The 26059-nt window shown below is 38.2% G+C and overlaps 5 protein-coding genes across 10 annotated transcripts; all 5 read right to left on the reverse strand.

Annotated features, from left to right (window-relative positions):
* Positions 1–1722: 1722 nt before the first annotated feature.
* On the reverse strand, positions 1723–5373 carry LOC103840392 (DNA-damage-repair/toleration protein DRT111, chloroplastic). Its single transcript, XM_033281379.1, has 2 exons — positions 4410–5373; positions 1723–3583 (listed from the first exon to the last, which is right to left on the reverse strand). The coding sequence occupies exons 1-2, from the start codon at positions 5187–5189 to the stop codon at positions 3290–3292; spliced, it is 1074 nt and encodes a 357-aa protein (XP_033137270.1). The 5' UTR covers positions 5190–5373; the 3' UTR covers positions 1723–3289.
* A 25-nt stretch (positions 5374–5398) lies between these two features.
* On the reverse strand, positions 5399–7454 carry LOC103840393. Its single transcript, XM_009116894.3, has 3 exons — positions 7220–7454; positions 7060–7138; positions 5399–6983 (listed from the first exon to the last, which is right to left on the reverse strand). Exons 1-3 carry the CDS (start codon positions 7310–7312, stop codon positions 6292–6294), a joined length of 864 nt encoding a protein of 287 aa, XP_009115142.1. The 5' UTR covers positions 7313–7454; the 3' UTR covers positions 5399–6291.
* A 175-nt stretch (positions 7455–7629) lies between these two features.
* On the reverse strand, positions 7630–14495 carry LOC103840394 (serine/threonine-protein phosphatase 6 regulatory subunit 3). The gene is made up of 20 exons (XM_033281356.1): positions 14459–14495; positions 14207–14308; positions 13585–13688; positions 13222–13308; positions 13054–13129; positions 12889–12963; positions 12715–12768; positions 12491–12550; positions 11996–12112; positions 11745–11839; positions 11442–11641; positions 11113–11210; positions 10873–10976; positions 10628–10796; positions 10425–10553; positions 9994–10076; positions 9563–9704; positions 8994–9023; positions 8641–8711; positions 7630–8523 (listed from the first exon to the last, which is right to left on the reverse strand). Exons 2-20 carry the CDS (start codon positions 14243–14245, stop codon positions 7878–7880), a joined length of 2379 nt encoding a protein of 792 aa, XP_033137247.1. The 5' UTR covers positions 14246–14308; positions 14459–14495; the 3' UTR covers positions 7630–7877.
* A 1131-nt stretch (positions 14496–15626) lies between these two features.
* LOC103840395 (receptor-like serine/threonine-protein kinase SD1-8) lies at positions 15627–18932 on the reverse strand. 6 transcript variants are annotated; one of them, XM_033281352.1, is made up of 8 exons: positions 18668–18917; positions 17542–18483; positions 17339–17458; positions 17062–17243; positions 16767–16977; positions 16466–16703; positions 16221–16371; positions 15627–16131 (listed from the first exon to the last, which is right to left on the reverse strand). In XM_033281352.1, the coding sequence occupies exons 1-8, from the start codon at positions 18690–18692 to the stop codon at positions 15817–15819; spliced, it is 2184 nt and encodes a 727-aa protein (XP_033137243.1). In that variant the 5' UTR covers positions 18693–18917; the 3' UTR covers positions 15627–15816. The 6 variants fall into 6 exon arrangements, with proteins under 6 accessions (XP_033137243.1, XP_018510297.1, XP_033137245.1 ...); XM_018654781.2 differs by having other exon boundaries at positions 18575–18811; XM_033281354.1 differs by having other exon boundaries at positions 17062–17274; positions 17343–17458; positions 17542–18928.
* Positions 18933–21208: 2276 nt separating this feature from the next.
* Positions 21209–24555, reverse strand: LOC103840396 (BTB/POZ domain-containing protein At1g30440). Its single transcript, XM_009116899.3, has 4 exons — positions 24037–24555; positions 23800–23869; positions 22088–23335; positions 21209–22007 (listed from the first exon to the last, which is right to left on the reverse strand). Exons 1-4 carry the CDS (start codon positions 24093–24095, stop codon positions 21399–21401), a joined length of 1986 nt encoding a protein of 661 aa, XP_009115147.1. The 5' UTR covers positions 24096–24555; the 3' UTR covers positions 21209–21398.
* Between the last annotated feature and the right edge of the window lie 1504 nt (positions 24556–26059).

A 26059-nucleotide genomic window follows, 5' to 3' on the forward strand; every position in this document is an offset into this window, starting at 1 on the left:
GATGAGATCTTTTTTTTTTAAATGATTGGTTCTTTATTTTATTATTGTTTATACCACCTAATGTTTTCAATTGATTTTATTTCAAATTTTTAAGAGTTATAAAATGAATATACTATTACAATAATTTTTATATATAATTTTCTATTTTTGAAATCATTTTATATATATCATATATGTATATATATCAACGTTTACAAAAACAAATATGTCGACATGGTATGTGGATGTGGACGACATGTGTAGATAAAAATTTGTAGACAAAAGTGTTTTCATTACTTGAAAGAGAAAACAAAGGTCTGGAGACAATGAGTCAAACCAAAATGTGAGGTACGGATGTGGATGTGTTTATCTAATCTAAATCAAGAAAATATTTTGCACATTTTAAAAATATTGGGTGAAAGCGTGAATAACCAAAACGTGAGGGACCACAAATTAAAAAAAAAACTGAAAATTCACCATTGTTGCTCTCACTCTCTAGCATGAGCCAAATCACCAACTAGCAGCAGATCAAACTCGTTGACATCATCAGCTTCATGAACTTCTCCAATTTCAGCCCTACTCTGCGTTTGTCGTCGCACAGGTTCAGTCGTCCTCTGCTGAAGTAGAGAGGTGCCGTCGTCACACATTCAAACGCAACTTTCTTGTCTTCTTCTTCCCCTTGCTCCTCCACATCTCCTTTTCACTGACACAGAACAAGCAATTATGAAATAGTTTTCAGACCAAAACTTCGTGTCTTATGGTACCAAAAAGATCTCGTCCTCAACTCATCTTCTACAAATCAAAATCAAAGGAAAACATTGAGGATTAAAGACAAACCTGGTGCTAACTTGACGTTTCTATGTCGTAGTGAGCGCAAGGGATCGAGCTCAGAGATAGATTGGAAGGTAGAGTTGGTTTGGTCAAAGAAACAAGCTCTTAAAAATTACCGAGAGAAAGACATATGAATTTAGGAGGTTTGTGATATTATTATTGAGAAAGTAAAAAAAAAAAACAGTGAAAAACAAAATTTTCCAGAGAAAGGTTGAGTTAGGAAGAAGAAGAGAGTTTGAAATTAGAATTAGGGGATTTGGAAAAGTAAAAGTAGATTTGAGATTTGAAATCAGAATTGGAAAGAGATATGGAATTAGAGTTGGGAATTTGTAAAAGGGAAAGTAGATCTACGTTTTGAAGGTGAGAGGAGAGAGGAGAGAGGAGAGAGGAGAGTGTAGAGAGTAGAGAGGAGAGAATATAATCATGGTTAGTTATTTCTGGTTAGGTTAGTTTGGTCTGATCAAAATTGAGGGTATGAAGGACATTAGACAGACATAATGTGTCTAGCCAGCGGGAAGTGTCTAAAAGTGTAAAACATAAGACGAAAAGTGTCTTATAGAGTAAAAAAATCCTTTAATTTTGACCAAGAAATATTCAACTTCGCTTCATGTGACTCGTATCACGTACTTGGTTATAAGTCGGCAGAAAGATAAATAAATAAAACGTCCTATACGGTGGAACCAATCGTGAAGATGACTTTTTCTTTACAGATTAAAAATTAGGGAGGTAATAGCTAGCTAGTTCAATAAGTGCAATTATATGCATAAAGCAGTAACCCCTTATAGGATCTACATTATAAAACAATTTTGTGTGTTGTCTTTTTGTGTTTTGTCTTTTCTGTCACAATACTCGAATCTCAGGATGAAATAATTTAAAATAAATTTAAAACCCTCAGAGATTTTTAAACTAGTGTAATACTATTTCATCAGTTTTGGGGTAAGCAGTAACAAGAACTGCTGGGTTATGCAGTGATATCTAATTGGATAAATGTCAGTTTGACCCATTTGATTTCATTTTAGTTGATTTGACCCATTCAATTTAGTTTCAGGTTTCTGCATGTAGTTCCTTTCTTTGTTCACTTATCACTGCTCTTGTTTCTTTCGTTTTGTGTTTGTGTGTTTTCTGGTAGTTGTTGTAATTATTATGAAGGGGAGATACCAAGACAGTGAAAGTGTGTAAATGCACATAAGAGGGTTTCATAGGTCCAAAATAATTTGTATGTTTGAACTTTAAAATGAAGTGTTTATATGATGTTGAAAATGTAAATGTAGGGTTGATGATTGAGGGCTTTAGGGCATTGAATTTTGTGCAGCACCAAAACCAGCAATAATTTTGATTTTTTTTTATGATATAGCTAAGCTAAGGGATGGTCCGTTTGCTGCAGGTTTGTTGAGACATTGTGATTTTAACTTCAAAGCGGTGTATATACATGATTAATAAAAATGGACAAATTAATTCGTACAATGATGTGGACGTTGTTTATATCTTTGAATGACAAAGTTTTTCACAGTTGCAAAACGATTATATTTATTGACATACATAATAATATATTTTTTTGAAAGAAGAAATATAATGGTGAAAGACTGAAAGTACATAATCATATTATGGTATTATTCATATGGCCCATATAGGTGTAAATGGAAACAGATCTCGTGGAGTTGTTGTGTGATGGTTAGAACTAAAACGATCGAAAGGTTACATCATTTGATGAGTTGAGAAATTGAAGAATATATTTGACGATTTGGAGGAGTTAGGGTAATTGATGGATTATCTATGTATGATGCATACATTATTAAATTGTTAAAGAAATAAAAAAATTTAAATATTCAAACGAGTGCAAAGGAAATATCAATTTAATCAACCATATATTTTATTTTTTTGACATCACTTTTTAATTTTTGAAACATTTTAAATAATTTATTTTATTAGTATATTAATTACTTAAACTGTCAACTTTTGTTTTGTTCATCAAACAGATTATTTTCCAATTGTTCTGTTACTATTGAAAGTTATTTAACCAGACAAAAAAAAATTGTTTGGAATAGAACCTTTTTCTGTTGCTCCCAGTAAAAGCTTGACCACTTTTTTGCCTGATATCAAATTTGGGCCTACTGCTACGAAAATAAGATTCTTCTCCAAAAAAGCAGGCTTTATGGACCAAGCTTCAATAGAACATGATCACCCAATTTTTACTAGCTCGGATCGGGTTGACCCGACGTGATTAGTCTAATTAGTAGACTGTAGTTTTGATGTCAAGTGACTAATAAAAATCGAATTCTATGTGCTCCTCCTGCAATAAGCAATCTAGTAATAATCGGGGAAACGGTGTTTGAATGAGAAAGGTAACGTTTCTTGATCTCAAGTGTACTTTACAAATAATACTAGAAAAACATCAATCTCTACTCTATCAAAGATTCTTATAGAGAACAAGCAGTGTCTTCTTCTTCCCTCCTATCCTTGAGAGAGTTGTTCGCTAATTTTAATAGCCAGGGATTTCACCTGGTACTGGAGCCAACTCGTTCTTGCTGAATTTCACTTCATCGTAGAAAGTTGCACGCACGGTCCTGCCTCCAAAGAATCTCCCATCCAGGTCCACAAGGGCTTTAGTTGTTTCCTCGGATCTTGAAAACTGAACAAAGATTCTTACTGCTTCGTGTGTAGGGAAGTTGGCTTCAGTGATCTCGAATATCAGTACACGAGTCACTGTTCCGTATTTGCCACACTCTGATCCCACCTCCTCTTCTAGCTCATCATCTACTTCTCCTGGTCCAACCTTTTGAAGGCACAAAGAAATATCAAAATCCAAAATTGCAGAGCGCAAACACATAAGAAAATAAAGATAAGATCTCTGAAACAAGTACTTGTTCTTATGGTGAACAACAATAAGAATCCACAGGGGTGATGTGATGCCAACGATCACAACAATCGATATGAAGATGCATTCACATACTAAAAATTATATGACACAGACACAAGAGACAAGAAACGTTTCACAAAAAAAAGAAAAAGATGTGACAACTGGCTACAATATCCTAAAACCAATAAAATCTCCTTCAAAACACATGCTAAGTTTTAAGTTTCATTCGTGAACTCTCCCAGTATTTGGCAACCCATGCCTGATTGCTCAAGTTAGGCATGGTCACAAACGCCTAGTTGACTGACTACCCGAGGGGAAGATACTGTAACTAAATTATGCATCTGAAACAAAGCAAAGGCAATCTAAACTCTATACCAACCCATAAGTTCACTAGGCTAAACATTGACATAAGCAAACTACGAGCTACACCAACATCTTGTTAAAAAAAAAGCCAAAGCTTTTTTCATCTCAACGCAGTTTAAAAGAATAAAAGTATCAACAAAGCAGCCATTAATCAGTTCCCTTTTTCACTAAACAGTTTTCCAGAGAGCCGTCACAGTCAATCAAGCAAAGGTTTGGTCTTTGTTGATCTAACATGCTTCCAACAAACTGTTTTGAAGTAACAGTGTTTAATCAAAAAACCACATCAAATGCTAACAACCTATCATTCTCACCCAAGAATCAAGTCTAAGCTGTCAAGAATGCATATATAAAAGTTAAAGAGAGAGAGAGAAAGAGAAACCATGTTTGTAAGAAGCAAGACTCTGGTTGGTTCTCCACTGATATTAACACTCTTGACCTTGTTCTCACTAGCATTCACAATGACGCCAGCTCTACGGTCAGTCTTCTTAGCCATCAAGGGCGTGGTGATCCCTTGCTCTGACTTCCCAAGCCCTTGTCCTTGCTTCCATCCCATCTTCGCCATCATCCTCTCCGCTGCCGTCATCTGCCCACTCGTCTCCGCCGGAGGAGAAGATGATCTTCGCTTCCCCCCGCCACCACTCATGGCGGCGCGTCTCTTCCACGCTTCCTCCCCAGAGATATTCAGCGGAGGAGGAGGAGGAGGCTGATCGCGATCTCTTTCTCTCTCCTTCTCCCTCAGCTCTCTTTCTCGCTTCTCGTCTTCCTCGTGTCGCCTCTTGTCCAGCTCCCGCTTCATCTCAGCTTCCACGGCTTTCCGCTTCTTCTCCCTCCGGTATTCCTCGTAGTCGTTGGGTCTAGCTGGATCGTACTCTTCAATCACCGATGAGGTCAGACCAACCAATGCCGGTTGCGATGGTGCCGCGGTAAGCATCGACTGGGAGGAGGAAGAAGAAGGAGGAGGAGGAAGTTTGTACTGGGAGGGGATAGGCTTGGGCTTGTTTTGAGGTCTGAGGATTGTTTGCGTCGGAGCAAAAGCTGGTGGTTTGCGGAGTGTCGGTGGAGCCATCTTCGTACTGCTGGACCAGACGGAGGAGGAGTTTCCGCTCGGTTTGTCATCATCTGACGGCGGAGGTAGATCTCCGTACAATCCACCTAGCATTTTTCGCCGCCGGTAAGTGATCTCTCCCCTCTTAGCTCACGGTTGCGCTTAGATGTGCTCAATTTAGGGTTCGGATCAGCCTTTTCTGATTTTTCTTTATTAAAAAGACCAAATAAATAAATAAAAAAAGTCACTTTATTCAAAAACCGACCTACAATTACAAAGGAGAACGGTTTCTTATTATTCTCGGTTAGTTTTTATAATTCTTGCGTTAGACGTAAAGGTTTGGTTAATTTGTTGGTTGTTTCTTCTTGTTCGCTTCAGTTGCGATATTATACGAACCTCTCTCTCTCTCTCTCTCTCTCTTCTTAAAGGTGTTTTTGCTTTTCTTCGTGATGAGTCTCTCTCATTGTGTATCGGCCGGCAGTGCACAGCCATTGGTGTACGTACCTATTCCCTCCTTATTTTTCCGGCTAATCCCTAATGGTGTTTTCTACTACTTTTGGATTCATCTTTTACATTTCAACAACACTTAATGTTTGCATTTTAGTTAATATAATTACAGGAATATGCTTGGAAACCCTGTGACATTTCAACAGAACCCCACTGTTCCTTCCTGCCTGTGCCTTCTATTCTAGTAATAAGAACTAAACTCTGTAATAAATCCTTTTGCTTTATCATCAACAAAGGAGAAATCCCCACAGCTTGATCACTGTGTAAGCGGGTTCCCACCTCTGGATGATGGGTGTGAAGAGAGCTTCTCTGGCAGATACTTGAAAGTATTGGAGGGCGAACATGAAAATAGCCACCAAAGGGGAGGAGGGGGATTATAAAATTATGCACTACAAACAAATCTCAAGACAAAGTATCCTCGGAGAGAAACTAAACTAGAGCTATAGAGTCTACTGTCTAGCAATAAGACACATACATAATTTTATGTTTCTACAGTTTTGTTATGAATCAGACAGATTCTTATTATATTAAAAATTCTTTTTGCTAGAAGGTTTGGCCTAAGACTTTGGGAAATGTTCCGTGCCTGCAATCGGCAAAAAAGAAGAACAAGTCCACTAAAATAACACATTCGTTTGCTTAGTATTATAATAACGTCTAAGTACACAATCAACCGAACAAGTAGTAGTAGCAGCCTTAGGTGGGCTATAAGTCACTTGTTGGAGTAATGTATAGCATTGTTGACCAACATTTTCGGATCAGGTTTCAGTGGCTGTGGCTGTGGCTGTGGGAACATAGCTTTGTATTGTGGATCTATTTGCCAATGATATGGTATATTTTGTGGTGGACCTGACTGGATCATATGCATTGGCGGTGCTCCATTCATCTGAAATTGTGGTGGAGGTAGTCGTGGTTGCATCATCATATGATATTGTTGTTGTAGATTCATTGGTCCATGAAACGGAGCTGGAGGTCGCCTAGCATTGCCATAGCCGCCGCCGCCGCCATGATCAGAACCACCATTCCCAAACCTTGTTGAGCCGAAAATTTGCTTTGCCAATGGGAAAGGCTGAACAACCTTTGGTTTGCTGCGTAAACACCCTAACAGAAGATACTTTCTCACCATCCCTTCTTTCTTCTTTATAGTGGGCACTTGGGGTGCACGTTCCATGGGTCTAGGATCAGGATTTGAACTAGTGTCATCAGAAGAAGAAGTGTCGTCTTCATCCTCATCCTCATCCTCATCATCTTCTTCTTCATCATCATCATCATGCATGTAACTTACAGACACAAGCTCTGTTTTTCTGTTCGGTTTTGTAAGTTTATGAACGAGAGTCATAGGGTCGACGTCGCCTGTGACTGTCATGAGCCCTTTTTTAAAGTTATACTCCGCTGCGGTCACGCCTGTAGGAAACAAAAAAGTGTTTTAAAAATAGAACATCTTATGTTGGAACTGTTCATATCCATTTTCTTTTATTACCGGGGAGACTCTGTAGCTTTGTTTTTGCTCTGTTTAGGCAACCGGAACAACACTTTAAATCCACTTTTATTACGCAAGCCTGCAAAACAAGTTACACATAGAGCCATAAGCAACTGAAAAAGTGAGACAGAGAGATTGAGAGACGAGAAGAATTGTGTACCCGGACGGGTTGGTTTGTGTTAGCCATTGAAAGGAAGCTTGATGAAAAGAAGGAGAAGGAGAAGAAAACCCTAAAACTTATATTGTAAGACATCGTTAAATCTTTCCTATATTGTAAGATTAAATCTTTCCGAATACGAGACTTTCCATAATTAATAGCATCGGTTTCCTTAAGCGTTTGTCTTCCAAGATTATGGGTGGAAAGATACTGAAAATCAGAGGTAAGGTTTCAGATCCAGCAGCGTCCTGCTCAAACACGTTACTCGAGATTCTTCATTTGCAAATTTTTGTGCTAATCTGTGCTTTTCATGATCATCATCTTTTGGTTTCAACATCTACGAATTACACAATTAGCACAAATTAATTGCACTAATATTCGACTTTTATAACATACTAATTGATGAATGTTGATGAGGTAAAAGAGAAAACTTCAACTAGAAAAAATGATAAGCTAACAGTAAGTTTTGGTCGGCAATAATGTTGGGACTGAATTTGGAAATGATACAATGAAAACGTGAACAAGGAAAAAGAAAAAGAATAGTAATAACTCGTATCCGTAACAGATACATTCCCTTAAACAAAACTATATAAACCAAAGAAGAACCAAGCAAGAATTTGATTTACTAGTTATAAAACGTGACCCCTGTTTAAAGTAAAGCTCACACTACCTTCTCTGGCTCCTTTACAGCTTCTTTAGTTTCTTTGGCATCATCTACTTCTGCTTCCTGGCTCTTCTCTGTCTCCCGCGGGATTGCAGGTTCAGAACTTTGAGCATTCTCATGCGATTCAGCTGCTTGTTTTGATGCATCACAACTTGATTCTGTCAACTTCTCCGCTATTTCAGCCTCACAACTTGCTGCATCTGATGAGCTCTCTGTGGTTTCATCGCCACATGCACTTGTTGGTGGATTCTCCTCCGCACTTTTCTTATCCGTATCATCACCAGTATCCTCTTTCTCGGTTTGAACCACACCACTGGGCAATATGGTGTCTTCATCCGGTTTTGAAGAAGGCGCAGTGGACTCGGAGGTCTCTCTCCATTCAACCCAAGCAGGTGATTTTTCAGCTTCTAGTTCACTCGGGTTTTCTGAAGGATTCTTCGATGCAGAGTCTTCTGTTTCCATATCAACAGCCGCGGAAGAGGCTGTAGTCTCGCTGAATTCATCGGCTTCACCTATGACGACATCATCATCACCATCCTTATCACCACCGGCTGAAGGGGAAGCGATTGAGCTCACTGAGCGCTCCTTCGCAGCTTTTTCATCATCGAAAGCTAACCAGTTTGAATTTGTGAAGAGGGAACCGCTACAAAGATAGCATGTTACATTTTGTAAGTTAAGTGACCGCATCAACCATATGACGAGAGTCAATGAATAGAAAATGGATTGTTTTCTACCAGAAAAGAAAAGTTAAACCCATTACCTCTCCTGATCATCTCCAAGGCGCAAGGAAGATATGACGACTTCTGCAGATTCATCATCAAAGTAGACATCCTGCAACAAAGACTTCATAAGAGGCTTTCATGTTTGCAACGAAAGCTTTCATATTGATTGCTTAGACGAACAGACACAAGGGCCGTAATAAATATTTGATGGACTTCTCAGTAATAAATAACTCAGAAAGGAGACAAGGTAATAAATTAAAATTTGTTCATATTGTTCAACAAACGAAATCTTTTCGCAAAAGGGGTTAAGGTTTGTTTAGCGTGTCATATATAACATTTTTTAAAGAAATTCAAGTTTCAGTTCATAAAGATAAGAAAAGACAAATAATACCTCATCATCCCGTTCCATAGAGCCTTGGGCCTGCAGGGGATAAATGAAAAATGTTAATGATAGAACGAATGTTTAAAGCATGTATGTAGTCTTAAAGTTTCAGGAAAAGAATACAACGAAAATCAAAAGCTATAACAGAATCATAGTTGGTCAGGTTAACCGACTAAAAACCAAGCTACATCCGGCCTAGTTAAAGATGATATTGGGGAAGAGAAAGACGGTAGGAAAACCGCATGCCAAGTATAGAATGATTGGAGAAGTAAGTGACAGTTTGACTATCCACGTACTACATCAATCCCAGTGGTCCAAGACATCACCAAAACTTTAGACATTCAAGCATCGGATTTCACTATGTATTTACATTTCCGGAACTATAACACGATTAAAAGAAAGACCAACAAAAAATAAAATGATTTCCTACAAAACTCCTGAATCGATTTTCTCCTTTTATCTCAACAATCGACACCCATGACCTTCCACGACTAACTAAAGGATGTGACTTAAATCTATCATAATCATAAAAAGGATCACAAAGTAGCAGCTATGACAAGGAAACACGAGAACATCACCTCATCCATGTCATCGTTGCTGTAAATTCCATATTTAAAGGCCTGGCTTAAGTTATTTGCTAGGGCTGCCACATCATAGTCTCTATCGTGGTAATCATCATCATCGCTATCTCTATTACGATCAAGGAGTGAAGTTGGCCTCCTGTTAAGACAGAGAATATCAGTAAAAGGAATTATCAATACTACACCAACCATCACTACTGCCTCTCATGTAACAGTTACCACCCCCTAAAAAGCTACAAAAGCAAGCTCTAAATGCCATCTATTGGGAATGTGCAATCACATTTAACTTACCATATATCTTAATTGCTGTTAAAGCAGAGTACACAAATGTGACAAATTTAAATAAGAAAAATACAGTTTCAAGCATAAGCTCTGCTTTTGGTCATAATCTCTAAAAACAGCAAGTCTAGCAAGAAAAAAATACATACCCGCAGGCCCAAGAGTAAACATTTTCCAACGTATTACGCTTTAACAGGACATCCGTCTGCCAGTCCACCCAATTGCTATTTTCCTGGTAAAATAAACGTAAAGAAAGAGATCAGGAACAAGAGATGAAGAGGTTGATACTTTCAACATTTCACATGCAAACAACCCATCAAGAAAATATGCTTGGGAGAAATCAAACAGAGGTTAAACCATAGCAAATTGTTTGACCCTCGGATAGAAATACAGCAGATATACAGAAATATCATACTTATAAATAAAACTCAGAGAACTAAGGATAGCAAATATATTTACTCAAACTGAATATTTTCAAGTCCAATAAACAAATATTTTGCACTTCGTACCTGCATACGCACATGAATGTGTGGCAGTCATCTAAAAAATAAAGTCCATCAGACAGAAGTGTAGAGCATACCTGCAAGTGTGAGTGAATTTCTTCATTGCTATTAGCTAGCTGGAGAAGTTTATTCGAGATACGAGTCAAATGACCAATGCTTCCAATCCTTAGTGGCTTTCTACCCTCTGCGGGGACTGTAGGATGAAGCTGAGACATTACATGTTAACCAAGTTAATAGATAATGATGCCAACCCCAGACGTTAGCAATTAAGTAGCTTCACCTTATCAGAATCAGCATCACTTAATATGGAGTTTTTTTCCGCCTCTAGTATATTCCCAATAAGATTGCACTCGCTGAGAAGATGGTCAAGAAGTTGAGAGTTTTTGCTCTCCAAACATGAGAGAATTACATTCTCCACATGGTGATGTAAAAAATTGTTGTAGGGGTACCTGAAAAAAAAGTGCACCACAGTTTAGCATGCCATCTTGAATACAATCAACTGAGACAATATAATTTCCCACTTACTCGAAGAACAAGTCCAACACTCTTTTCACCACTCCAAGTCGAATTACTTCCTTCTCCGCTGCTTCACTACCGACTGTAAGTAAGACTGAAATAAACTCTACAATCTAGGAAAAAAGAAACAGAAGTCAAATTTTCATCTGTTGAACGAATGTATTACAGAATTTGAAATTATAACCATAACAGTGAAAATATTCATTATAATTAGATAACAATTCATAGAAATGAGAACAACAAAAGTACCTTTAGTCTGTGTTTTCCAAGAGGTGGTTGCAACTTGCCATAGGTTGTTAACAGAACACCCTCAGCAGATGATACATTCAAAAGCATGAGTAAATCACCTGCATAGTTGAAGCGTATTACACAGTTACTAAAGCAGCCAAGAGACTAACATTACGAACGAAAAATAATATAAAAAGACTTATAAAGTTATGAAAGAAAAATGCTATAAATAATAGTCTTGCACATCGTCTCTTTACATCAGGAAAAAGAACACTAAAAGAACCAAGTATTCTTTCTTCCCATAAGAGCAACTACATATGAAATCTAATAAACATCTCGTATATGCTCACCTAGGCTTCCAAGCATTCCCTCCACTGTCTCGGGATTAGTTACCAGGCTTTCATGGGCTAGTTGACGACCATACATATGATAAGTCCCCAATGTAAACCTCTTAGGATCCAGCAGAGAGATGCATACAGATAATGAATTAACCAGAACAGACTTAGGCCGTGAATCTTCTAAAGTATGTTTCAACAACCTTCCAGTGCAACTGCATTAAATTTTACAGGAATCAAAACAATGTCAATAAATCGAAATTTTCAAAAGCACCAGCGACTACATAAAGACAATAGCCAAAGCCGAGAAAAGTGTACCTGGGGCTGGAAAGTTTTGTTGCAAGCCCAGGGGGTGCGTATCTTGCTACAGTACAAAGGATTTCAGCTGCATTGGCATGTACCTCGGGAGAATCCTACAAAATATAACAAAAAATATCCAAGGTATTAGTAAATAACATTGCATGGGAAGATAGAATAAATATGAAATAAGGAGGACAGCCATAACCCATAAGACTAGCCCAGTAGCCCATATTATAAGAAAAGTAAGCTATGTACTGAATGGAACTTACCGAGGAGCCGAACTTGTCTACAATCATCTCTAAAACATCCGTATCTTCCACCCATTGCATTGCACTTGTGTAGTTTGAATATAGGTGTTCATCAGTACCGATCAGGCGTTTTAAAACCTGAGCACCAGGAATAAGTTAGAGTCTAGAAACTAGTATTTTACATAAATCTAATAATCTTCAACCTATGGATAGCCCTATACGTACAACCTTCATTGTTTACAGACAATAACAATTGAAGAAGTCACTGGTGTGACAATAATAATTATACAAATCACCATGACGATACGAGAGCAATATTAGCAGTATTGCCGTTATGCTCATCATCAAGACTGGGTCTAGTACTATTGTTGTCATAAACAGAATCATAGGTACTTTGAAGGGGAGGAAAGCATAACATTTTCTTATCCAACTATTCAGAATGTTCTCACGTAGATGTTTAACAAACGTAACACCGAAATCAGAGTTCCTAAAACACAAATAGAAGTGCAGACCAACCTCCATTATAGATGTTATACCAATCAAATCAACAAGCTGGTTCAGTATTTCTTGATGATCCTGGTAGCACGAGAAAGTCAAGGTTAATCATAAATGAATAGTTACTATGAACTCCAGATGGTCAAAAGATGTTTAAATCATTGTTAGCTTGTGTACCAGTTATCAAAATATAAACAGAGTTACATTAAACAAGTATCCTAATCAAGGAAACAAAACCAACTTACTTTTATGAATTGCATGAAAGGGATCGTCTTTCGCACTAGCAGACAAATGACAACCTAGTAATAGAAGATATAAGAGAGGGCACGTAGAAGAAAATTATATAGAGCCGATGTAAGTGCATGGAAAGCTCTCCATGAGTTTTCTAACAATTTAAAATTTGTCAGATTGCTAAATACCTTGCTGAAGTATCCGGCAAGCAATGAGTTATGGGTTTCTTTGGCTTCCAGAAATGAAAACAGCAATAACATCAACTGAAAAGGAAGATATCACGAGAGGTAAGAAACCCTAAAATCCGTTTAGAAAGCATAAATATAGGAGAATGTAACAAGGTAAATATCTACCTCTTCATCCTCAACAAGTGTTTTCAGTATCATATCAATCTCACATGTGAAAATTTCACAGGCAATAAAAGGAAACCTGGAACGCATTTAGAAAAAATATCAAATAGCTTATTCATCAAAACAATCAGCAAATAAAAAAAAACAATAGCATTTGTCCAAAACATTTACTTGAATGCTCGCTTCTGTTCCCCATCTTCGAGAGGCTCCTCTATTATGTACCTAACCAGTTGTTCCACTTGCACTCTTTCTCTCAAGCTGAAATAAAAGGAGTGTAATAGTCAAGAATGAGCGGCATTTTTAGTGAAAAGAGAACATAGTTAACGACTGGAGGTTTGAAGAATCCACTTATTTTGCCCACAATATTGTATGTTGTAAATAATGTAAAATTCGAAATACGATAGTGGTTGCATAAGAGATTAGAAAAAATTCCAACCGTTTACAAAGCGAAGCTTTCAAGGTGGATATCATAAGAAGTTACATCCTATTCAGGTAATGAAGCATAAAAAGCAAGAAAAAAAAGAGGGAGCATACAAGTTTAAGAGTCGTCCATTGAGGGCTTTGCATTCTTGAATAATTTCATCCTCGTCAAGAAGTTCCTCTAATGTGAAATGATCTTTGTCCAAAATTGCTTCAACCTGCAAAAGAAAAGAAGAATATGAATAGCTAGCTGGCAAGGAAAAGAATGAAGGATATTATGCATAAGTCCCAGCAGAATAGATACACAAGATAGATGATAATTATCCCATTCGATTCGAAACATCAAAACTAGGACATATCATTGCCTAGTTAAATTGGTGTCGTTTTGATGGTTAAAAACAGTCTCTATTGGGGAGGATTCCATCATTTAATAACATTCTCTATATCTCATCTCCATTAATACTTGGAACAAGATGGTAGAGAGACAAATCTCAGATATGATCAAGAATTAGGAACTTGAAGACACTGGTTACTTATAGTCCAAGAAATCAATAACCCCCCCCCCCCTTCACCTCCAACCTACACGATTCGTGTAAAGAAACAGAGGAAGCTCCCTATGCGCTAAATCCACCAAGAAGAAACGCATCCAGGATAGCAAGAACCAGCGAAAACTCATTCCACTGATATACATGGCCCTAACAAAAAGAAAAAGAGGTCAGGGAGAAATAAAACTCACGGCAGAAGCCGTGGACAATCCCGCCATTCGCCAGAACATCTTTCCAGCTCGAGAAAACGTCGAATTGCTCCCGCCTCCCCACAGATTCCGATCTTCGAAACCCTAACACCACAAGGGGAGGGCGTTTCTCCCAGAGAAATGAAAGAAGAAGAAGAAGAAGAAGAATCGATCGGAAACAAGTACTCCGAACCCTAGAATCTGTATATCGCTCAAATTCGCAAAAACTCGATCTGAGATTGGGATGAAGAGAACCTTCAATTGCGGGAGGGGTATTTGCTTGCTTGGCGATAGAACAAATCTACTTCACTAAACCATCCAAATTACCGGTTACAGTTTATATCACCCGGTTCACTAAACCATCTAAATTACCGGTTCAATCTGACTGTAGGTTTTTCCGGTACATAAAAACCAACGCTTTCTCAGTATTAGAGATTCTCTGTTGTGTGTGTTGTTGAAAGCTAAAAGTTTCTATTAGTTTGGTCTTAATAATGTCTTTGTGAATTGTATTGGCAGGTACAAGCTGGGATTTTGTTCCAATGGTTGGACCTCCATCTCCAGTTGAGGAACTTCTTCACAAGATACAACCGTTGACTTTGTACAACTACGGGCCAACATAGATTCTATCAACCACCAAAAATCCTGCTCCACAGCTCCTGAGATAGTAAGCCTCAGGTGCAAGTTCCTAGTTGTACAAAGTCATGTAAAACCATGCACTTAACTCTTGAGTTCTATCTGAATAGTCCATGGACTTAACTCTGGAATTCTATCCGAATAGTCGAAAAAATAAGTGTGTTTTGTGTCTTAGGTAGCCAAATCAATTCTTATAAACTATTTCCGTCTAATCTACTACCATAAACCTGGGATAGTACACTTGTAGCCAGGACCGAGCTTGAGTAGAAGCTAATGAAGTAGGTGCTTCAGGGAGGATTAGATTAATTACTTTTAGGGACCAATAATAACATAAGATAATATTTAGCTTTGGTTACAACCCCTTTTGGATATTTTCAGGTGGTGAATTCAAATCAAATTATTGCATTTTCATTATATTTTAACTTATTGAGATAATGAGCCAAAAAAAATTGTTTGTTTATGGACCGTCAATTGTCAAGCCTGATCCTGCTTATAACCTCAATTTTTATATACTATAGATTTAATTTGTTTACATAATTTAAATATGTATCCAAATTCGAATCAAACCCGCAAAAATTCTAATCGAATCGGAAGTGAGTTTTTTAAATGTATGAATGGTGTGTAAATCTCTAATTCTAGAAACCCTAAACCCGAATAGACTCAAACTGAACCTTTTCGCACACTCTTATTTTTTATATGTTTAAATGTTTTTTTCTTAGTTAAAGGTTTTGATTAAGTGTTTAAAAAAAATCTAGATAAGGGTTTCTATTGTTGATGAAAATAACTTTGAAAAATATTAATCTTAATCTCTAAAAGATATTAAGACTAGAATAAGCTTTTATTCTTTTTTTTGTGCTTTACGTGAACGTTCATACCAAAAGCATTGGCAGTGATAATGATACAATAGTTGAAGTTGTAACTTAGCCACTGGGACTTAACAGAGACTTGCGTGTTAACAGATCGGCTAGAAAACTTTGAAATTACCGAGCATCAAGGATCGAGAGAGTGATTTGGTTCACTGTCCAGGATCTATATTCACGCTGTTTACTATCAGAGGGACTTTTCCCTGCGCAAAAACCAGGGGTTTTAGGCTGAGGAATAGCCGTTGTTTCGCTTCCAAACATCAAAACAACCGACGACATCATTGGTCTGTCGTCCGCACGTTCTTGAACACACAAGAGACCGATTTGTATGCATCTTAAGATTTCATGCGGCCGGAAAGTTGATGATGACCAATCTACAATTACCGGATCTACGATCTCTAGGCCTTTTCCTTCCTTCCAATATCTCCACACCTATGCATACAGATCGATAATTTTTCTTAGTGTTATCATCAGATGTTGAGCGTGAAAGCAATATCAACTTAGGGAGGTTTTATTCTTACAAAACTGAGAAGATTAAGGTCACGATCCGAGTCGTAGAATGAATTGTTCCTCTTGCCACTTATAATCTCAAGAAGTAAGACCCCAAAGCTGAAAACATCTGACTTCATTGAGAACTTCCCGTACATTGCATATTCTGGAGACATGTAGCCACTGCATGCGAAAATTAAATTGGTATTCTTTTTTTCTTCTTTTGGTTTTAAAACAGTAAAAACATTTTGTTGTTTTAGAGAATGATATAGCTTACTAAGTTCCGACCACCTTCCTCGTGTTAGCTTCTGTCTCATCCCGTCCAAAGATCCTGGCCATCCCAAAATCTGAGATTTTTGGAGTCATATCTTTATCAAGCAAGACGTTACTTGCTTTCAAGTCTCTATGGATAACCCTTAACCGTGAATCTTGATGAAGATAGAGAAGTCCTCTAGCAATACCATTAACAATGTCAAATCTCTTTTTCCAGTCTAAGTTAGAGCGCCTGGTTTTGTCTGAAAATCGGCCAAAAATGTTATATATTGTTTTAAATAAAAAGTTGTTTTTGAGTCACTAACCAAAGAGATGAGAATCAAAGCTTAGATTCTCCAAGTACTCATAGATCAACATCTTCTCATCCTTATCAACGCAACATCCAAGAAGACGAACAAGGTTTACGTGCTGAAGCCTTGCAATCAGTTTCACCTCGTTCATGAACTCATCGTTCCCTTGAACTGACGTTTTTGACAGTCTCTTCACTGCAATTTCTTTGCCCTCAAGTAACCTGCCCTGCTAGCACACACCCTCAATGAATGAACAGTGAATTCTTGTCCAACTGAGAGATTCTAAAATAAGTTTTCAATCCTCTTTTACCTTGTAAACTATACCGAAACCACCTTGACCGAGCTTGTTGGCATCAGAAAAATTGTCAGTGGCAATGGCAACAGCATCAAACTCCATCAACGGCAATTCGAGGTCCTCTGTTTTATTTTCTCTAGATATGTGTCCCATACTTGATAGTACAGCTTCCTTCATCGGCAAATCTTGGCTTCCCGCTTGATCAGATACACCAAAAACAATCAAGATGTATGAGATTATCAAAGTTTTCAGACAAAAAAAAAAAGGAAACTGAGAGTAGTTACTGCTTTACCAATAGATGGTCGCTTCTGCTTCCATTTACGAAAGCCATAGATAATGAAACTTAAAACAAGCAAAACGCTGACTCCAATACTCGAACCTATAACTTTTGCACTCTTCTTACTCTTGTCATCTGAAATAAGGGAAAAGAGAGAGAGATACCAACCCTATTATCATGACCATTCACTTTTGACTCTCAGAGGAGAAGGAAGTAACCTTGATCAGCAGCTGCCTGTCTGACGACTCTCACGTAAAGATCCTGACTTGTTGTCTTGGTGTAACTCCGGATATCCACAAGCTCACCGGTCCAAATCATGCAACCCCACCCACCACGATGGATGTCCCTATTGGCAAACGCCGTACAAGTACAATCTTTAAGGCATCTGTCTTCACATTCCTTAACTCCAATCCTTCTGTCCACACTGGCCTCCATTGAATCCGGCAATTTTATATTCTTCAACTGCACAAACCCATCTCGTCCGTCGCAGCTCAGCTGCGTCTGCCTCGCGCACCCACCCGACCTGTTTCCTAACCCCCATACCACCGGATACATTGGTTCTGGCTCAAACCCTTTGATACATTGACAAACCGGTGATTTATTCGAGTCGCAATAACTGTAACTCCCACACACTTTGTACTGATCGCATTGGTCTTTTGGTGCGTGCCAAAACTGGTGCCAGTTATGTTCTGTCTCATTCCAAGTAAATCGTTCTAATAACCCCTTGCTGCTTAAGGTAAATATCGAGTAAATGTTGTTTTTGGTGATTTGGAATGAGTAAGTCACCTCTTCGTTACTCACTATGAAATTAAGAACCAAGTCGTTAAATGGTTGCATCTCCGGTGCGTCACTAAACCGGACTCCGTTCCATGGACGGCTTCGATACACCCGCCTCGAGTCGCTCTTCCATAGAAAAATCTGAGGGAACCCTTTGGTTTCCATTTTAAACGAGTAATCGCCACTTGATGGATCATCTGGACTTCTCCAAGATCTAAGTAGTCTGTTGAATCCTGTTTTACGATCCCAACCTAGTTTCATCTCGGGGAGTAAAGTATCTGTCGGAAAATCGAAACTCTGCCACAAGATTCCATCTGGGTTGTTGTTGTTGTTGTTGTTGTTGTTGGAGTCTCTTAGTACCAAGTTACCGTTATCGAGAAGCTCTGCAATAACCGGAGATTTAACATCTCCTCTGGTCAGATTCGTCGACCAAACAGAGACAGGTGTAGTAGTATTGGATATGTCGAAAATGACAAGATTATTATCGGAGATTTTGAGAGTTCCCATGGGACTTGAGAGAGGGCTGTCTCTGTTTGCAACCCATACGTAGGTTCTCTTTGAGATTACCTTGTACCAAATGCCGATATACCATCCAGAATTTGACGGGAGCTTGAAGAAACCGAGTTCGAAGATATGAGAAGGAGATACAATAGTATTGTGGCTTGAGATTGTCAGAGATTCTTTTGCCGACAAAGTGTTTGTAGAGACAGATAAAGCTGGGAACAGTAGTACTAAGACGAAGAAGAGTAAGACGAAGGTGTAACAATGGTGGAAGTTTGGCACACCGTTCATTTTTGAATGCCACTTTCTTTGTTACTTAACTTTTTCTTTATCATTTATCCTTCCCTGTTGATGAGTATAAATATATTTGAGATTTTTTTTTTCGACAAATTTGCTCCATCCATATAAATTTAGTTCCTTTATTTTTCTTGACGTCTGTTTTGGGCTTTACTGTCTTGGTCTTTTTGTCGACATCTGAAAAAGTCTATACTCGTGACTTTTGAAAAGTAGTATTTTAATAATACGTGGTCTTATTTTTGTTGGAATCAAAACTTCTTCTTTTTTTGTCGTCAACCTTACTATTAAACATTAGAAAATGTTACATATTGTTTTTCCAAATTACAACATAATTTGAGTTTGTAATACTACCCCATTTTGCTAATTTATCTGTAACAACATTACAAGACCTTTCAATCTTTTGGAAGCAAAAGTTGTATTTGTTCCCTCTTGCCAGATTGGCGATATCTTTCATGTGAGTTGGACAATGAGTTCCTTTCGAGGTGATGTGGCAAGCTTGATGAGATTCTTTTGAGATTGTATCATAAAGATCAGAGAAATCTCCATAAAGGTGACTGTGTGATATCCTAGCTTCCTCATTTAAATTATTGCCATTCTCAATGCTTCAGCTTCTAGTGGAGAGTTGACTGGTTCTATTGCTGCCTTTCCTTCCAATATAACTTTTGCTTCAGTATTGAATAGAGCCCAACCAATTCCAGCCTTGTCTTTTGGTGACGTCCAAGAACCATCTACAAAGCAGCACAAAGTATTAGCTTTTATAATTATATCATCAATGCTGTTACATTTTTTCGGTGCAGTAATAGTAGGATTTTAGGTGGCTCAACTTGTAACTCATTTGCCTCTGATGTATTTTTTCAGATATTATTGTCTATCAGTGCCTGATTGATAACATCAGGTATGGGCTTTCTCTTTCCATTACCGAGGGTAAGCAGTATGCTTACGTTTTTTAATAGTGAGTTATGTAGTAAGTTGTCACCTGGTATTTAGATAAATGGTGCCGTGTTCCATATTTCCTTGCTGATTCTGCATTGGAAGATTAGATGGTTTGTTGTCTCTGGATGTTCACCACACAATTGACATGTGTCATCTGCCACCATTTTTCTTTTGTGCAAGTTCTCTTCAGTAGAGATTGAATTATGAGCTACTTTCCACCAAAATGTTTGATCTTTGGTGGAGCATCTAGTTTCCAAATTCTACTTCAGACTTCACTCAAGAGGTTTCTATCTACATTGCCAGTATTTGGCTTATCTTGATGTAGACAGAAATTACGTAAAAAATTATAACCCTATTTGGCTGAATATTGGCCATCATTTGTATGAATCCAAATAGTAGAATCACTAACTCGTGTGATTGACGGTCGTATGGTCTTGATGATCTCTACATCCTCTGGATCTACAAAAGAGTTAAGTTGGAATCAAAACTTATTTAGCGAAGATGGAGAAAATGTTTAAGTGTTTGAAAATACGAGATCTTATGAAAAATAGATTATTTATGAAGAGATCTGCTTACTCTAAAGAGATTGAATTGAAAGACTGTTGAATAAAGGCATGTCAGATTCAGAAGGCTTGTACGTAAAATCATGATGAAGATTGAATGAAAGATTTGACAAGAATGGAAACTGCTAGGGAAGAGGAAGATGAACGATGGAAATAAAGGCCAAGGTACAATAAACCAAAAGACTGGATGCTTTATTTGCAGAAAAGCTGGTCAGTCGAAGAGAGAGTGTCCATAAAGGCAAAACAAACATTCATCAGCTATAGATTCAGCCAATGTGGTGTCTGAAACCAAGCAGCCACTGGTGCTAACTGCGAGTGTTCATGAGACGAAGGAGGAGTGGGTTCTTGACTCGGAATGCTTATTACATATCATCACAAAGAGATGTTTTGTTTGACTTCAAGGAAGTGGAAGGTGGTATAAGGTTTAGAAAAGTTTGGTGGTAATTTTTAAGTTTTCACTGTTTGGTCAGTTTGAATTTGGACTTTAATCAAGTTGTTTATAATGGTAGTCCACTAATATATAATCTTACCTTCGAATTAGTTTAAAAAAAATACAAACTTGGATTATATAGTATGTAGCTAATCCATTATGTATCATTAAATACGTCGTTCATCCGGAACCGTTCAGCTGGCCGGAAAGGTCTATGAAAAAATAAACTTGTGTTTGTTCAACAGACTTATTATTTACGTATTGCATTACAAAACTAACTATTTCATTGGAAATTTTGAAATTAGACAAACCAATACTTAACCATTGAATCTTCCTATTCTTTATCTTTCTCCTCATTGATTTTTGTTTTCTGATTTCTTTAAGTTCCCAATAAAAGAAAAGAACAATGCAAGAAAATAGTTGGTCGTCAAAGATACATAGACAGTTAAAAAAAGCATGAGAGCAAGCACCACTTGACTACAATGCACACATTACAACAGTGGAAGCTCGTAAAAGCTAATCAATCTCAAAGACGGTAAAGCTTGCCGTTTCAACCGTGGAAATTTTACCACTTTCACCTCTCGGAACTAATGCTCGAAGCTTTTTTATGCTTCCCACGACGTTCTTTCACATCCTTAAGCTTCTCCATCTTCACATTCTCGTTATTAGACTTTGACACAGATCCTTCTTGAGCACTGCACATTTGATGTGACTTCAGCTTTATACCAAACCACGTTTTGCTACCGCTTCCCGAACCACCACCACCACCACCCCCTTTTGTCGTCTTACCAAGCTTCTCAATCTCCTGTCTCATATTGGAACATTCTTTCTCTAACTCACAAACCCTCATTCTCATACTGTCCATTCCAACTTTCAACACTTGATTCTCTCTTACTGCAGTTGCCCATCCTCCTCCTCCTCCTCCTCCTCCTTCGGTTGATCCTCCTGCAAATCCGCCGCTTCTTAACTGTCTTGATCCGCCATCAAGGTTGTCTGAAACGAGGAAGCATCCAGCTACAGAGGTCCTGAGCTGAAGCTGCTCAAAGAAGAGGACCTGGACGATTACTCTTAGAGGTAACCTCTCGTTCTGTGCCGCGTGTGTGCAAGCTTCTAAAGAGAGCTTCTGGCAATCTAACAACCTGCAAAGATTCTCTCTTTCTGTTTCCGCTAACCACGGATGATGCTGCAAATCATCAAAAGAAAGAAAAAAAAAACTTAATATGTCTGGCGTTAGAGAAACACCGAGATTAATGGGTCCTTTACCTTTAGGTAAATGTCTATGGCACGATAGAGTCCATCATCCAAGAGTCTGGCGTATTCAGGAACAGAAGCAGCTAAGGCTTGGAACTTAGGAAGCTTGAGATTGACATCAGGTGCAACTTCAGCGAGATACCCATCGATCAGCTTTGCAACCGCTGTCATTGGTGTTATTAACCGTGGTGATCCGATTACATTCCCATCATCCACCGAAGAGCAAGGAGAGCCAACGTCAGCAGGCATTATCTGATCCGTACTAAGAAAATGGTCCAAGATCCTCTGCACAGAGTCAACGTCGTATAGAGTCTCCATCGTATGAGAAAAGCTAGGCATCACAAGATCTTCCAACGCCGCCTGGTCAAGCTGCATACCTATCCTCTTCTCCAGATTCGCTACGCAGCTTGGACTGGCTTTCAAAATCTTGGCGATTCTAAGCATGTCGGCGAAAAACTTGGTCGGAACCAAACCTTTCTGCATGCGGAGAAGCTCCTCGGTCTCTTCGAGCAAGCGCTTCTGCTCTTCTTCGGAGAGTACGCTCCCCGAGCTCAGAGGCGTGCTGAAACGACCGCTGGATTCAGGTGGGCCACAGCGTCGCCTTTTTAGCCCTGGCAAGTGTTTTCTTGTGTAGTGGGTTAAGGAACCGGCGATGATGTCTTCCCTTATGCCTCTGGAGTCCATGACTGTGATGAGTCTCTTGAAAAGAGGAAAGCTAAGCATGGACGCATCCTCGTACCACCAGTCTGAGCTAGTTTGTCTAGGTCTCGCCCCTGTGCTTATCCCGTTCCATAAAACGCTGCCACCTGGACTCTGCATAGGCCCACCACCATGCTCCACAACTGGCCATCCGAACAAGTTCGGGTCTGTGGATGCTCTCATGGCTAGTGACTCTATACATTTCTTGGTAATGTTTAACTCATCAGCGTACTCGAGGACCTCGTCGCAGCTCTGAAGCGCTTTTACTGAATCTTTCCAGCTTTTGAGGACAACTTGGTTGAAAAACGTTTCGGTTTGAGAGATTAGGTTTCCTTCTCCATACTCTTCCGTCATCTCGAGATGCTCAGCGGCGCATCTGAGGTATACAACGTTGGAAGCAGTGAGTTCTAGCTTCACGCCGTAGCAGAACTTGGCGACCAGCTCAAACGTTTTGTCTCCGCCGGGAAGATCAGATATCTTGATGAGACAGTTATCATCCTCTTCTTTGGATGCTTCTGCGATTCTTCTTTCCATGACTCCACTTCTAGAGAGCAAAGGAAACTGCACATAGCATAGAATCAAGAAGTTATAAGAAAAAATATACAACATTCTTTCTCGAAGAAGAAGAGGCTTAGTAGAGACTGGTTTCTACACTAAGCGTCAGAATCCTCATCCTTACAAACAAAGGGACTGCCAAAACTACAGAACCCGAATGACTTTTGGTAGGAACCATAAGAAGAGAGTTCAGCATATAAGCTAGTACAATTGCATTGGTGAACAAAAGTTTCAACTACAGCGTGCAACAAAGTAAAGTACAAACTAAACACATGTTTGATAAATAGCAGAACAGATTTCCCCAGTGCCAAAGAAGGGCATAACATTCTAGAAGAATATATTCATTACACATAAAGGCAACTTAACACTATTACAAGAAGGGGAGTGTTGTCTTTTTGTTTAAGATAATCAAAAATTACTATTACAAGAAGAGAGAGTGTTGTCTTATTGTTTAAGCTAATCAAATTTACCTTGTGGAGATGGAAAGACATCTCTCCAACTTCAACGACAATATCACTCGGAAGTCCAGTTGTGCAAAACCTGCAATTAGCAAACAAATAATGAAGAAGAGAAAGTCAGACAAAGGAGTAAGCTTTGACTGAGTAATGCAGAGACCAAAGGTCTCAAATTCAGTCAAAGGCTGAGCAGCCATTACAAGTTGAAAATCAAGAAGAAGCAAAAAAAAAAAGAGAGAGAGATAAAAATACCAAGCTTGGCCTTGTCTCTGGAAAGCATCAGATTTGGATCCCAGCTTCATGCAAGCCATACTTCCCCCCTTCCTCGACAAAGAAACTACGATAGCTAAGCCTCCACCAAACTCAAAACCCTAAGTACAGCAGCAACCAAACCAAAACTGCGAATTTCTCAGAAAGAAAGAGACTTTGGATCCATCCCAGATCGATAGTTACTCAAAACAGATCAATTTCACTACTCATAGACATTTCAACAAACACTTAAGCTTCATCTTTTCTCCACATTCATTCAGTAAGCTCTCAGCAATTAAAAACCTAAACCCCCAAAAGAATCAGACCCGATGTGTAATAAAAGAGATCCTTTTGACCAAAACCCACTTAGAATCTTAAATAAACTTATCTGCAACACCAAATTAAAGACGTTTTCCCCAAACAAAAACAAAAAGAAAAGAAAAGAAGAAGCCAGAAACCCAGCTAGACAAGAACAGCTAAGCAGAGAAGTTACCAACTCTCTCTTGTTAGCTTTTATACGAGAATATTATGGGGGACCATAATTACATTTTCATTGTAAGAAAGAATAGAAAAAATTATTAAATTTAGGAAAAATAGAAAATAGAGTTCACTGATTATTTCCGTATTGGTTGCTTTATATTTAGAAAATTATTTTTTTATCCATAGTGAAATAAAAGGAAAGAGATTATGACATTTGAAAATCTCGAGATTTGGAGATAAAAATAGTAAAATACTAATTCATGTGGGGTCCTTTGTGTCTTCAAACACACTCATTGTGTTGATTCTCGAACTTAGCAAGCACCTTTGTTTTGTAATTAAAATGTCTAGTAAATGTGTGGGGTTTGATTAGTGATGTCCTAATCTCTACTCGAAAGAATCCAATCTTTCCCATTAATCTTTGGCTGGGCGAGCAAGGTTATTATGAAAATCGTAATTTTAATTTTACAACGAATATTTGCTTTTCTTAATTGTTTGTAATGTTAGGAGTATTAATCATTTACGTTTATTAGCTGAATGTGTTTTTATCAAACTTTAAAAGTATTTAATAAAAAATCACACATCTATGCGTAGGCCTGGGCATTCGGGGTCCCAAACGGGTTTCGGTTTTATCCAATCGGGTTTCGGTTTTTCGGGTTTATCAAAATTAGCCCCATTCGGATTATATGAAAGTTCGGTTCGGGATCGGTTCGGGTTCTATCGGGTTCGGGTCGGGGTTAGTAAATCTTCAAAGAACCGGTACAACCCAATATACTTTCGGGTTCGGGTCCCAATCGGTTTTTTGGTTTAAAAGTACTTGATTTTTACCTATTTTATAACCAAAACATGAGTAAAATCGGTTCTTCAGTTTTAAAAGACCTGATTTGTACCTATTTTGTAACCAAAACTTAAGTAAAATCGATTCAAAAATAAGGAACATCAACCGTGATCATTCAAAATCAAACGAAAAGTAAACATATTTACTGATAAAAAGAAAACCAAATAAATAAAAGCATAAAATGAAAATCAAGTTCTCATGAAATGAGAAACATTGTTTAACGAAAACAAAATCTAAATCTAAATACTTCAAGATTCAACAGCCATCTTCAACCATCAATCTTCATGTAATAGTACCACCAACCTTCATGCAATAGAACCAACAACCTTCATGTAAGAGATAAGTATTTTAGATGTTCAATATTTCATAGTGTATTTTGGATATATATTAGGAATTAAGATCATGTTTGGTACAAGATCTTTTCGAGGTTTTGAAGGTTTCGGGTTTTATCGGATATCCATTTAGATTCGGGTTCGGTTCGGATAATACCCATAACCCGAAATACCACAAAACAAGATCCATTCGGTATTTACGTCGGGTTCGGATCGGTTCGAATTCATTTTTATCAGATCGGATTCAGTTCGGGTTTTCGGGTTCGGTTTATTTGCCCAGCCCTATCTATGCGCATAAATAAATAACGACAACTTTTGTAACAGTTAAAACGCAAACTCGCATTAACACTGGATTAAAGTTCACGGTCGTTAATGTCCT

The sequence above is a fragment of the Brassica rapa genome, chromosome A09 (genome assembly GCF_000309985.2).
Source record: "Brassica rapa cultivar Chiifu-401-42 chromosome A09, CAAS_Brap_v3.01, whole genome shotgun sequence".
Taxonomy (NCBI): Eukaryota; Viridiplantae; Streptophyta; class Magnoliopsida; order Brassicales; family Brassicaceae; genus Brassica; species Brassica rapa.

Excerpts from the sequence above, each read along its gene's own strand:
- LOC103840394 (XM_033281356.1), bottom strand. The coding sequence starts at position 14,245 with ATGTTCTGGCGAATGGCGGGATTGTCCACGGCTTCTGCC. Across the intron at positions 13,309-13,584 it reads AATGGACGACTCTTAAACTT|CTTGAGAGAAAGAGTGCAAG; the intron begins GTATGCTCCCTC and ends CTTTTATTTCAG. Across the intron at positions 11,642-11,744 it reads ACAAAACTTTCCAGCCCCAG|TTGCACTGGAAGGTTGTTGA; the intron begins GTACACTTTTCT and ends AATTTAATGCAG.
- LOC103840393 (XM_009116894.3), bottom strand. The coding sequence starts at position 7,312 with ATGTCTTACAATATAAGTTTTAGGGTTTTCTTCTCCTTCTCCTTCTTT. Across the intron at positions 7,139-7,219 it reads ACACAAACCAACCCGTCCGG|GCTTGCGTAATAAAAGTGGA; the intron begins GTACACAATTCT and ends CTTGTTTTGCAG. Across the intron at positions 6,984-7,059 it reads AAAGCTACAGAGTCTCCCCG|GCGTGACCGCAGCGGAGTAT; the intron begins GTAATAAAAGAA and ends TGTTTCCTACAG.
- LOC103840396 (XM_009116899.3), bottom strand. The coding sequence starts at position 24,095 with ATGGCTTGCATGAAGCTGGGATCCAAATCTGATGCTTTCCAGAGACAA. Across the intron at positions 23,336-23,799 it reads TGTCTTTCCATCTCCACAAG|TTTCCTTTGCTCTCTAGAAG; the intron begins GTAAATTTGATT and ends TGCTATGTGCAG. Across the intron at positions 22,008-22,087 it reads CCATAGACATTTACCTAAAG|CATCATCCGTGGTTAGCGGA; the intron begins GTAAAGGACCCA and ends GATGATTTGCAG.
- LOC103840392 (XM_033281379.1), bottom strand. The coding sequence starts at position 5,189 with ATGCTAGGTGGATTGTACGGAGATCTACCTCCGCCGTCAGATGATGAC. Across the intron at positions 3,584-4,409 it reads TCTTGCTTCTTACAAACATG|GTTGGACCAGGAGAAGTAGA; the intron begins GTTTCTCTTTCT and ends TGCCTTCAAAAG.
- LOC103840395 (XM_033281354.1), bottom strand. The coding sequence starts at position 18,892 with ATGAACGGTGTGCCAAACTTCCACCATTGTTACACCTTCGTCTTACTC. Across the intron at positions 16,372-16,465 it reads AGGAAGGTGGTCGGAACTTA|TGGCTACATGTCTCCAGAAT; the intron begins GTAAGCTATATC and ends TTTCGCATGCAG. Across the intron at positions 16,132-16,220 it reads ACCTTAATCTTCTCAGTTTT|GTGTGGAGATATTGGAAGGA; the intron begins GTAAGAATAAAA and ends CTGTATGCATAG.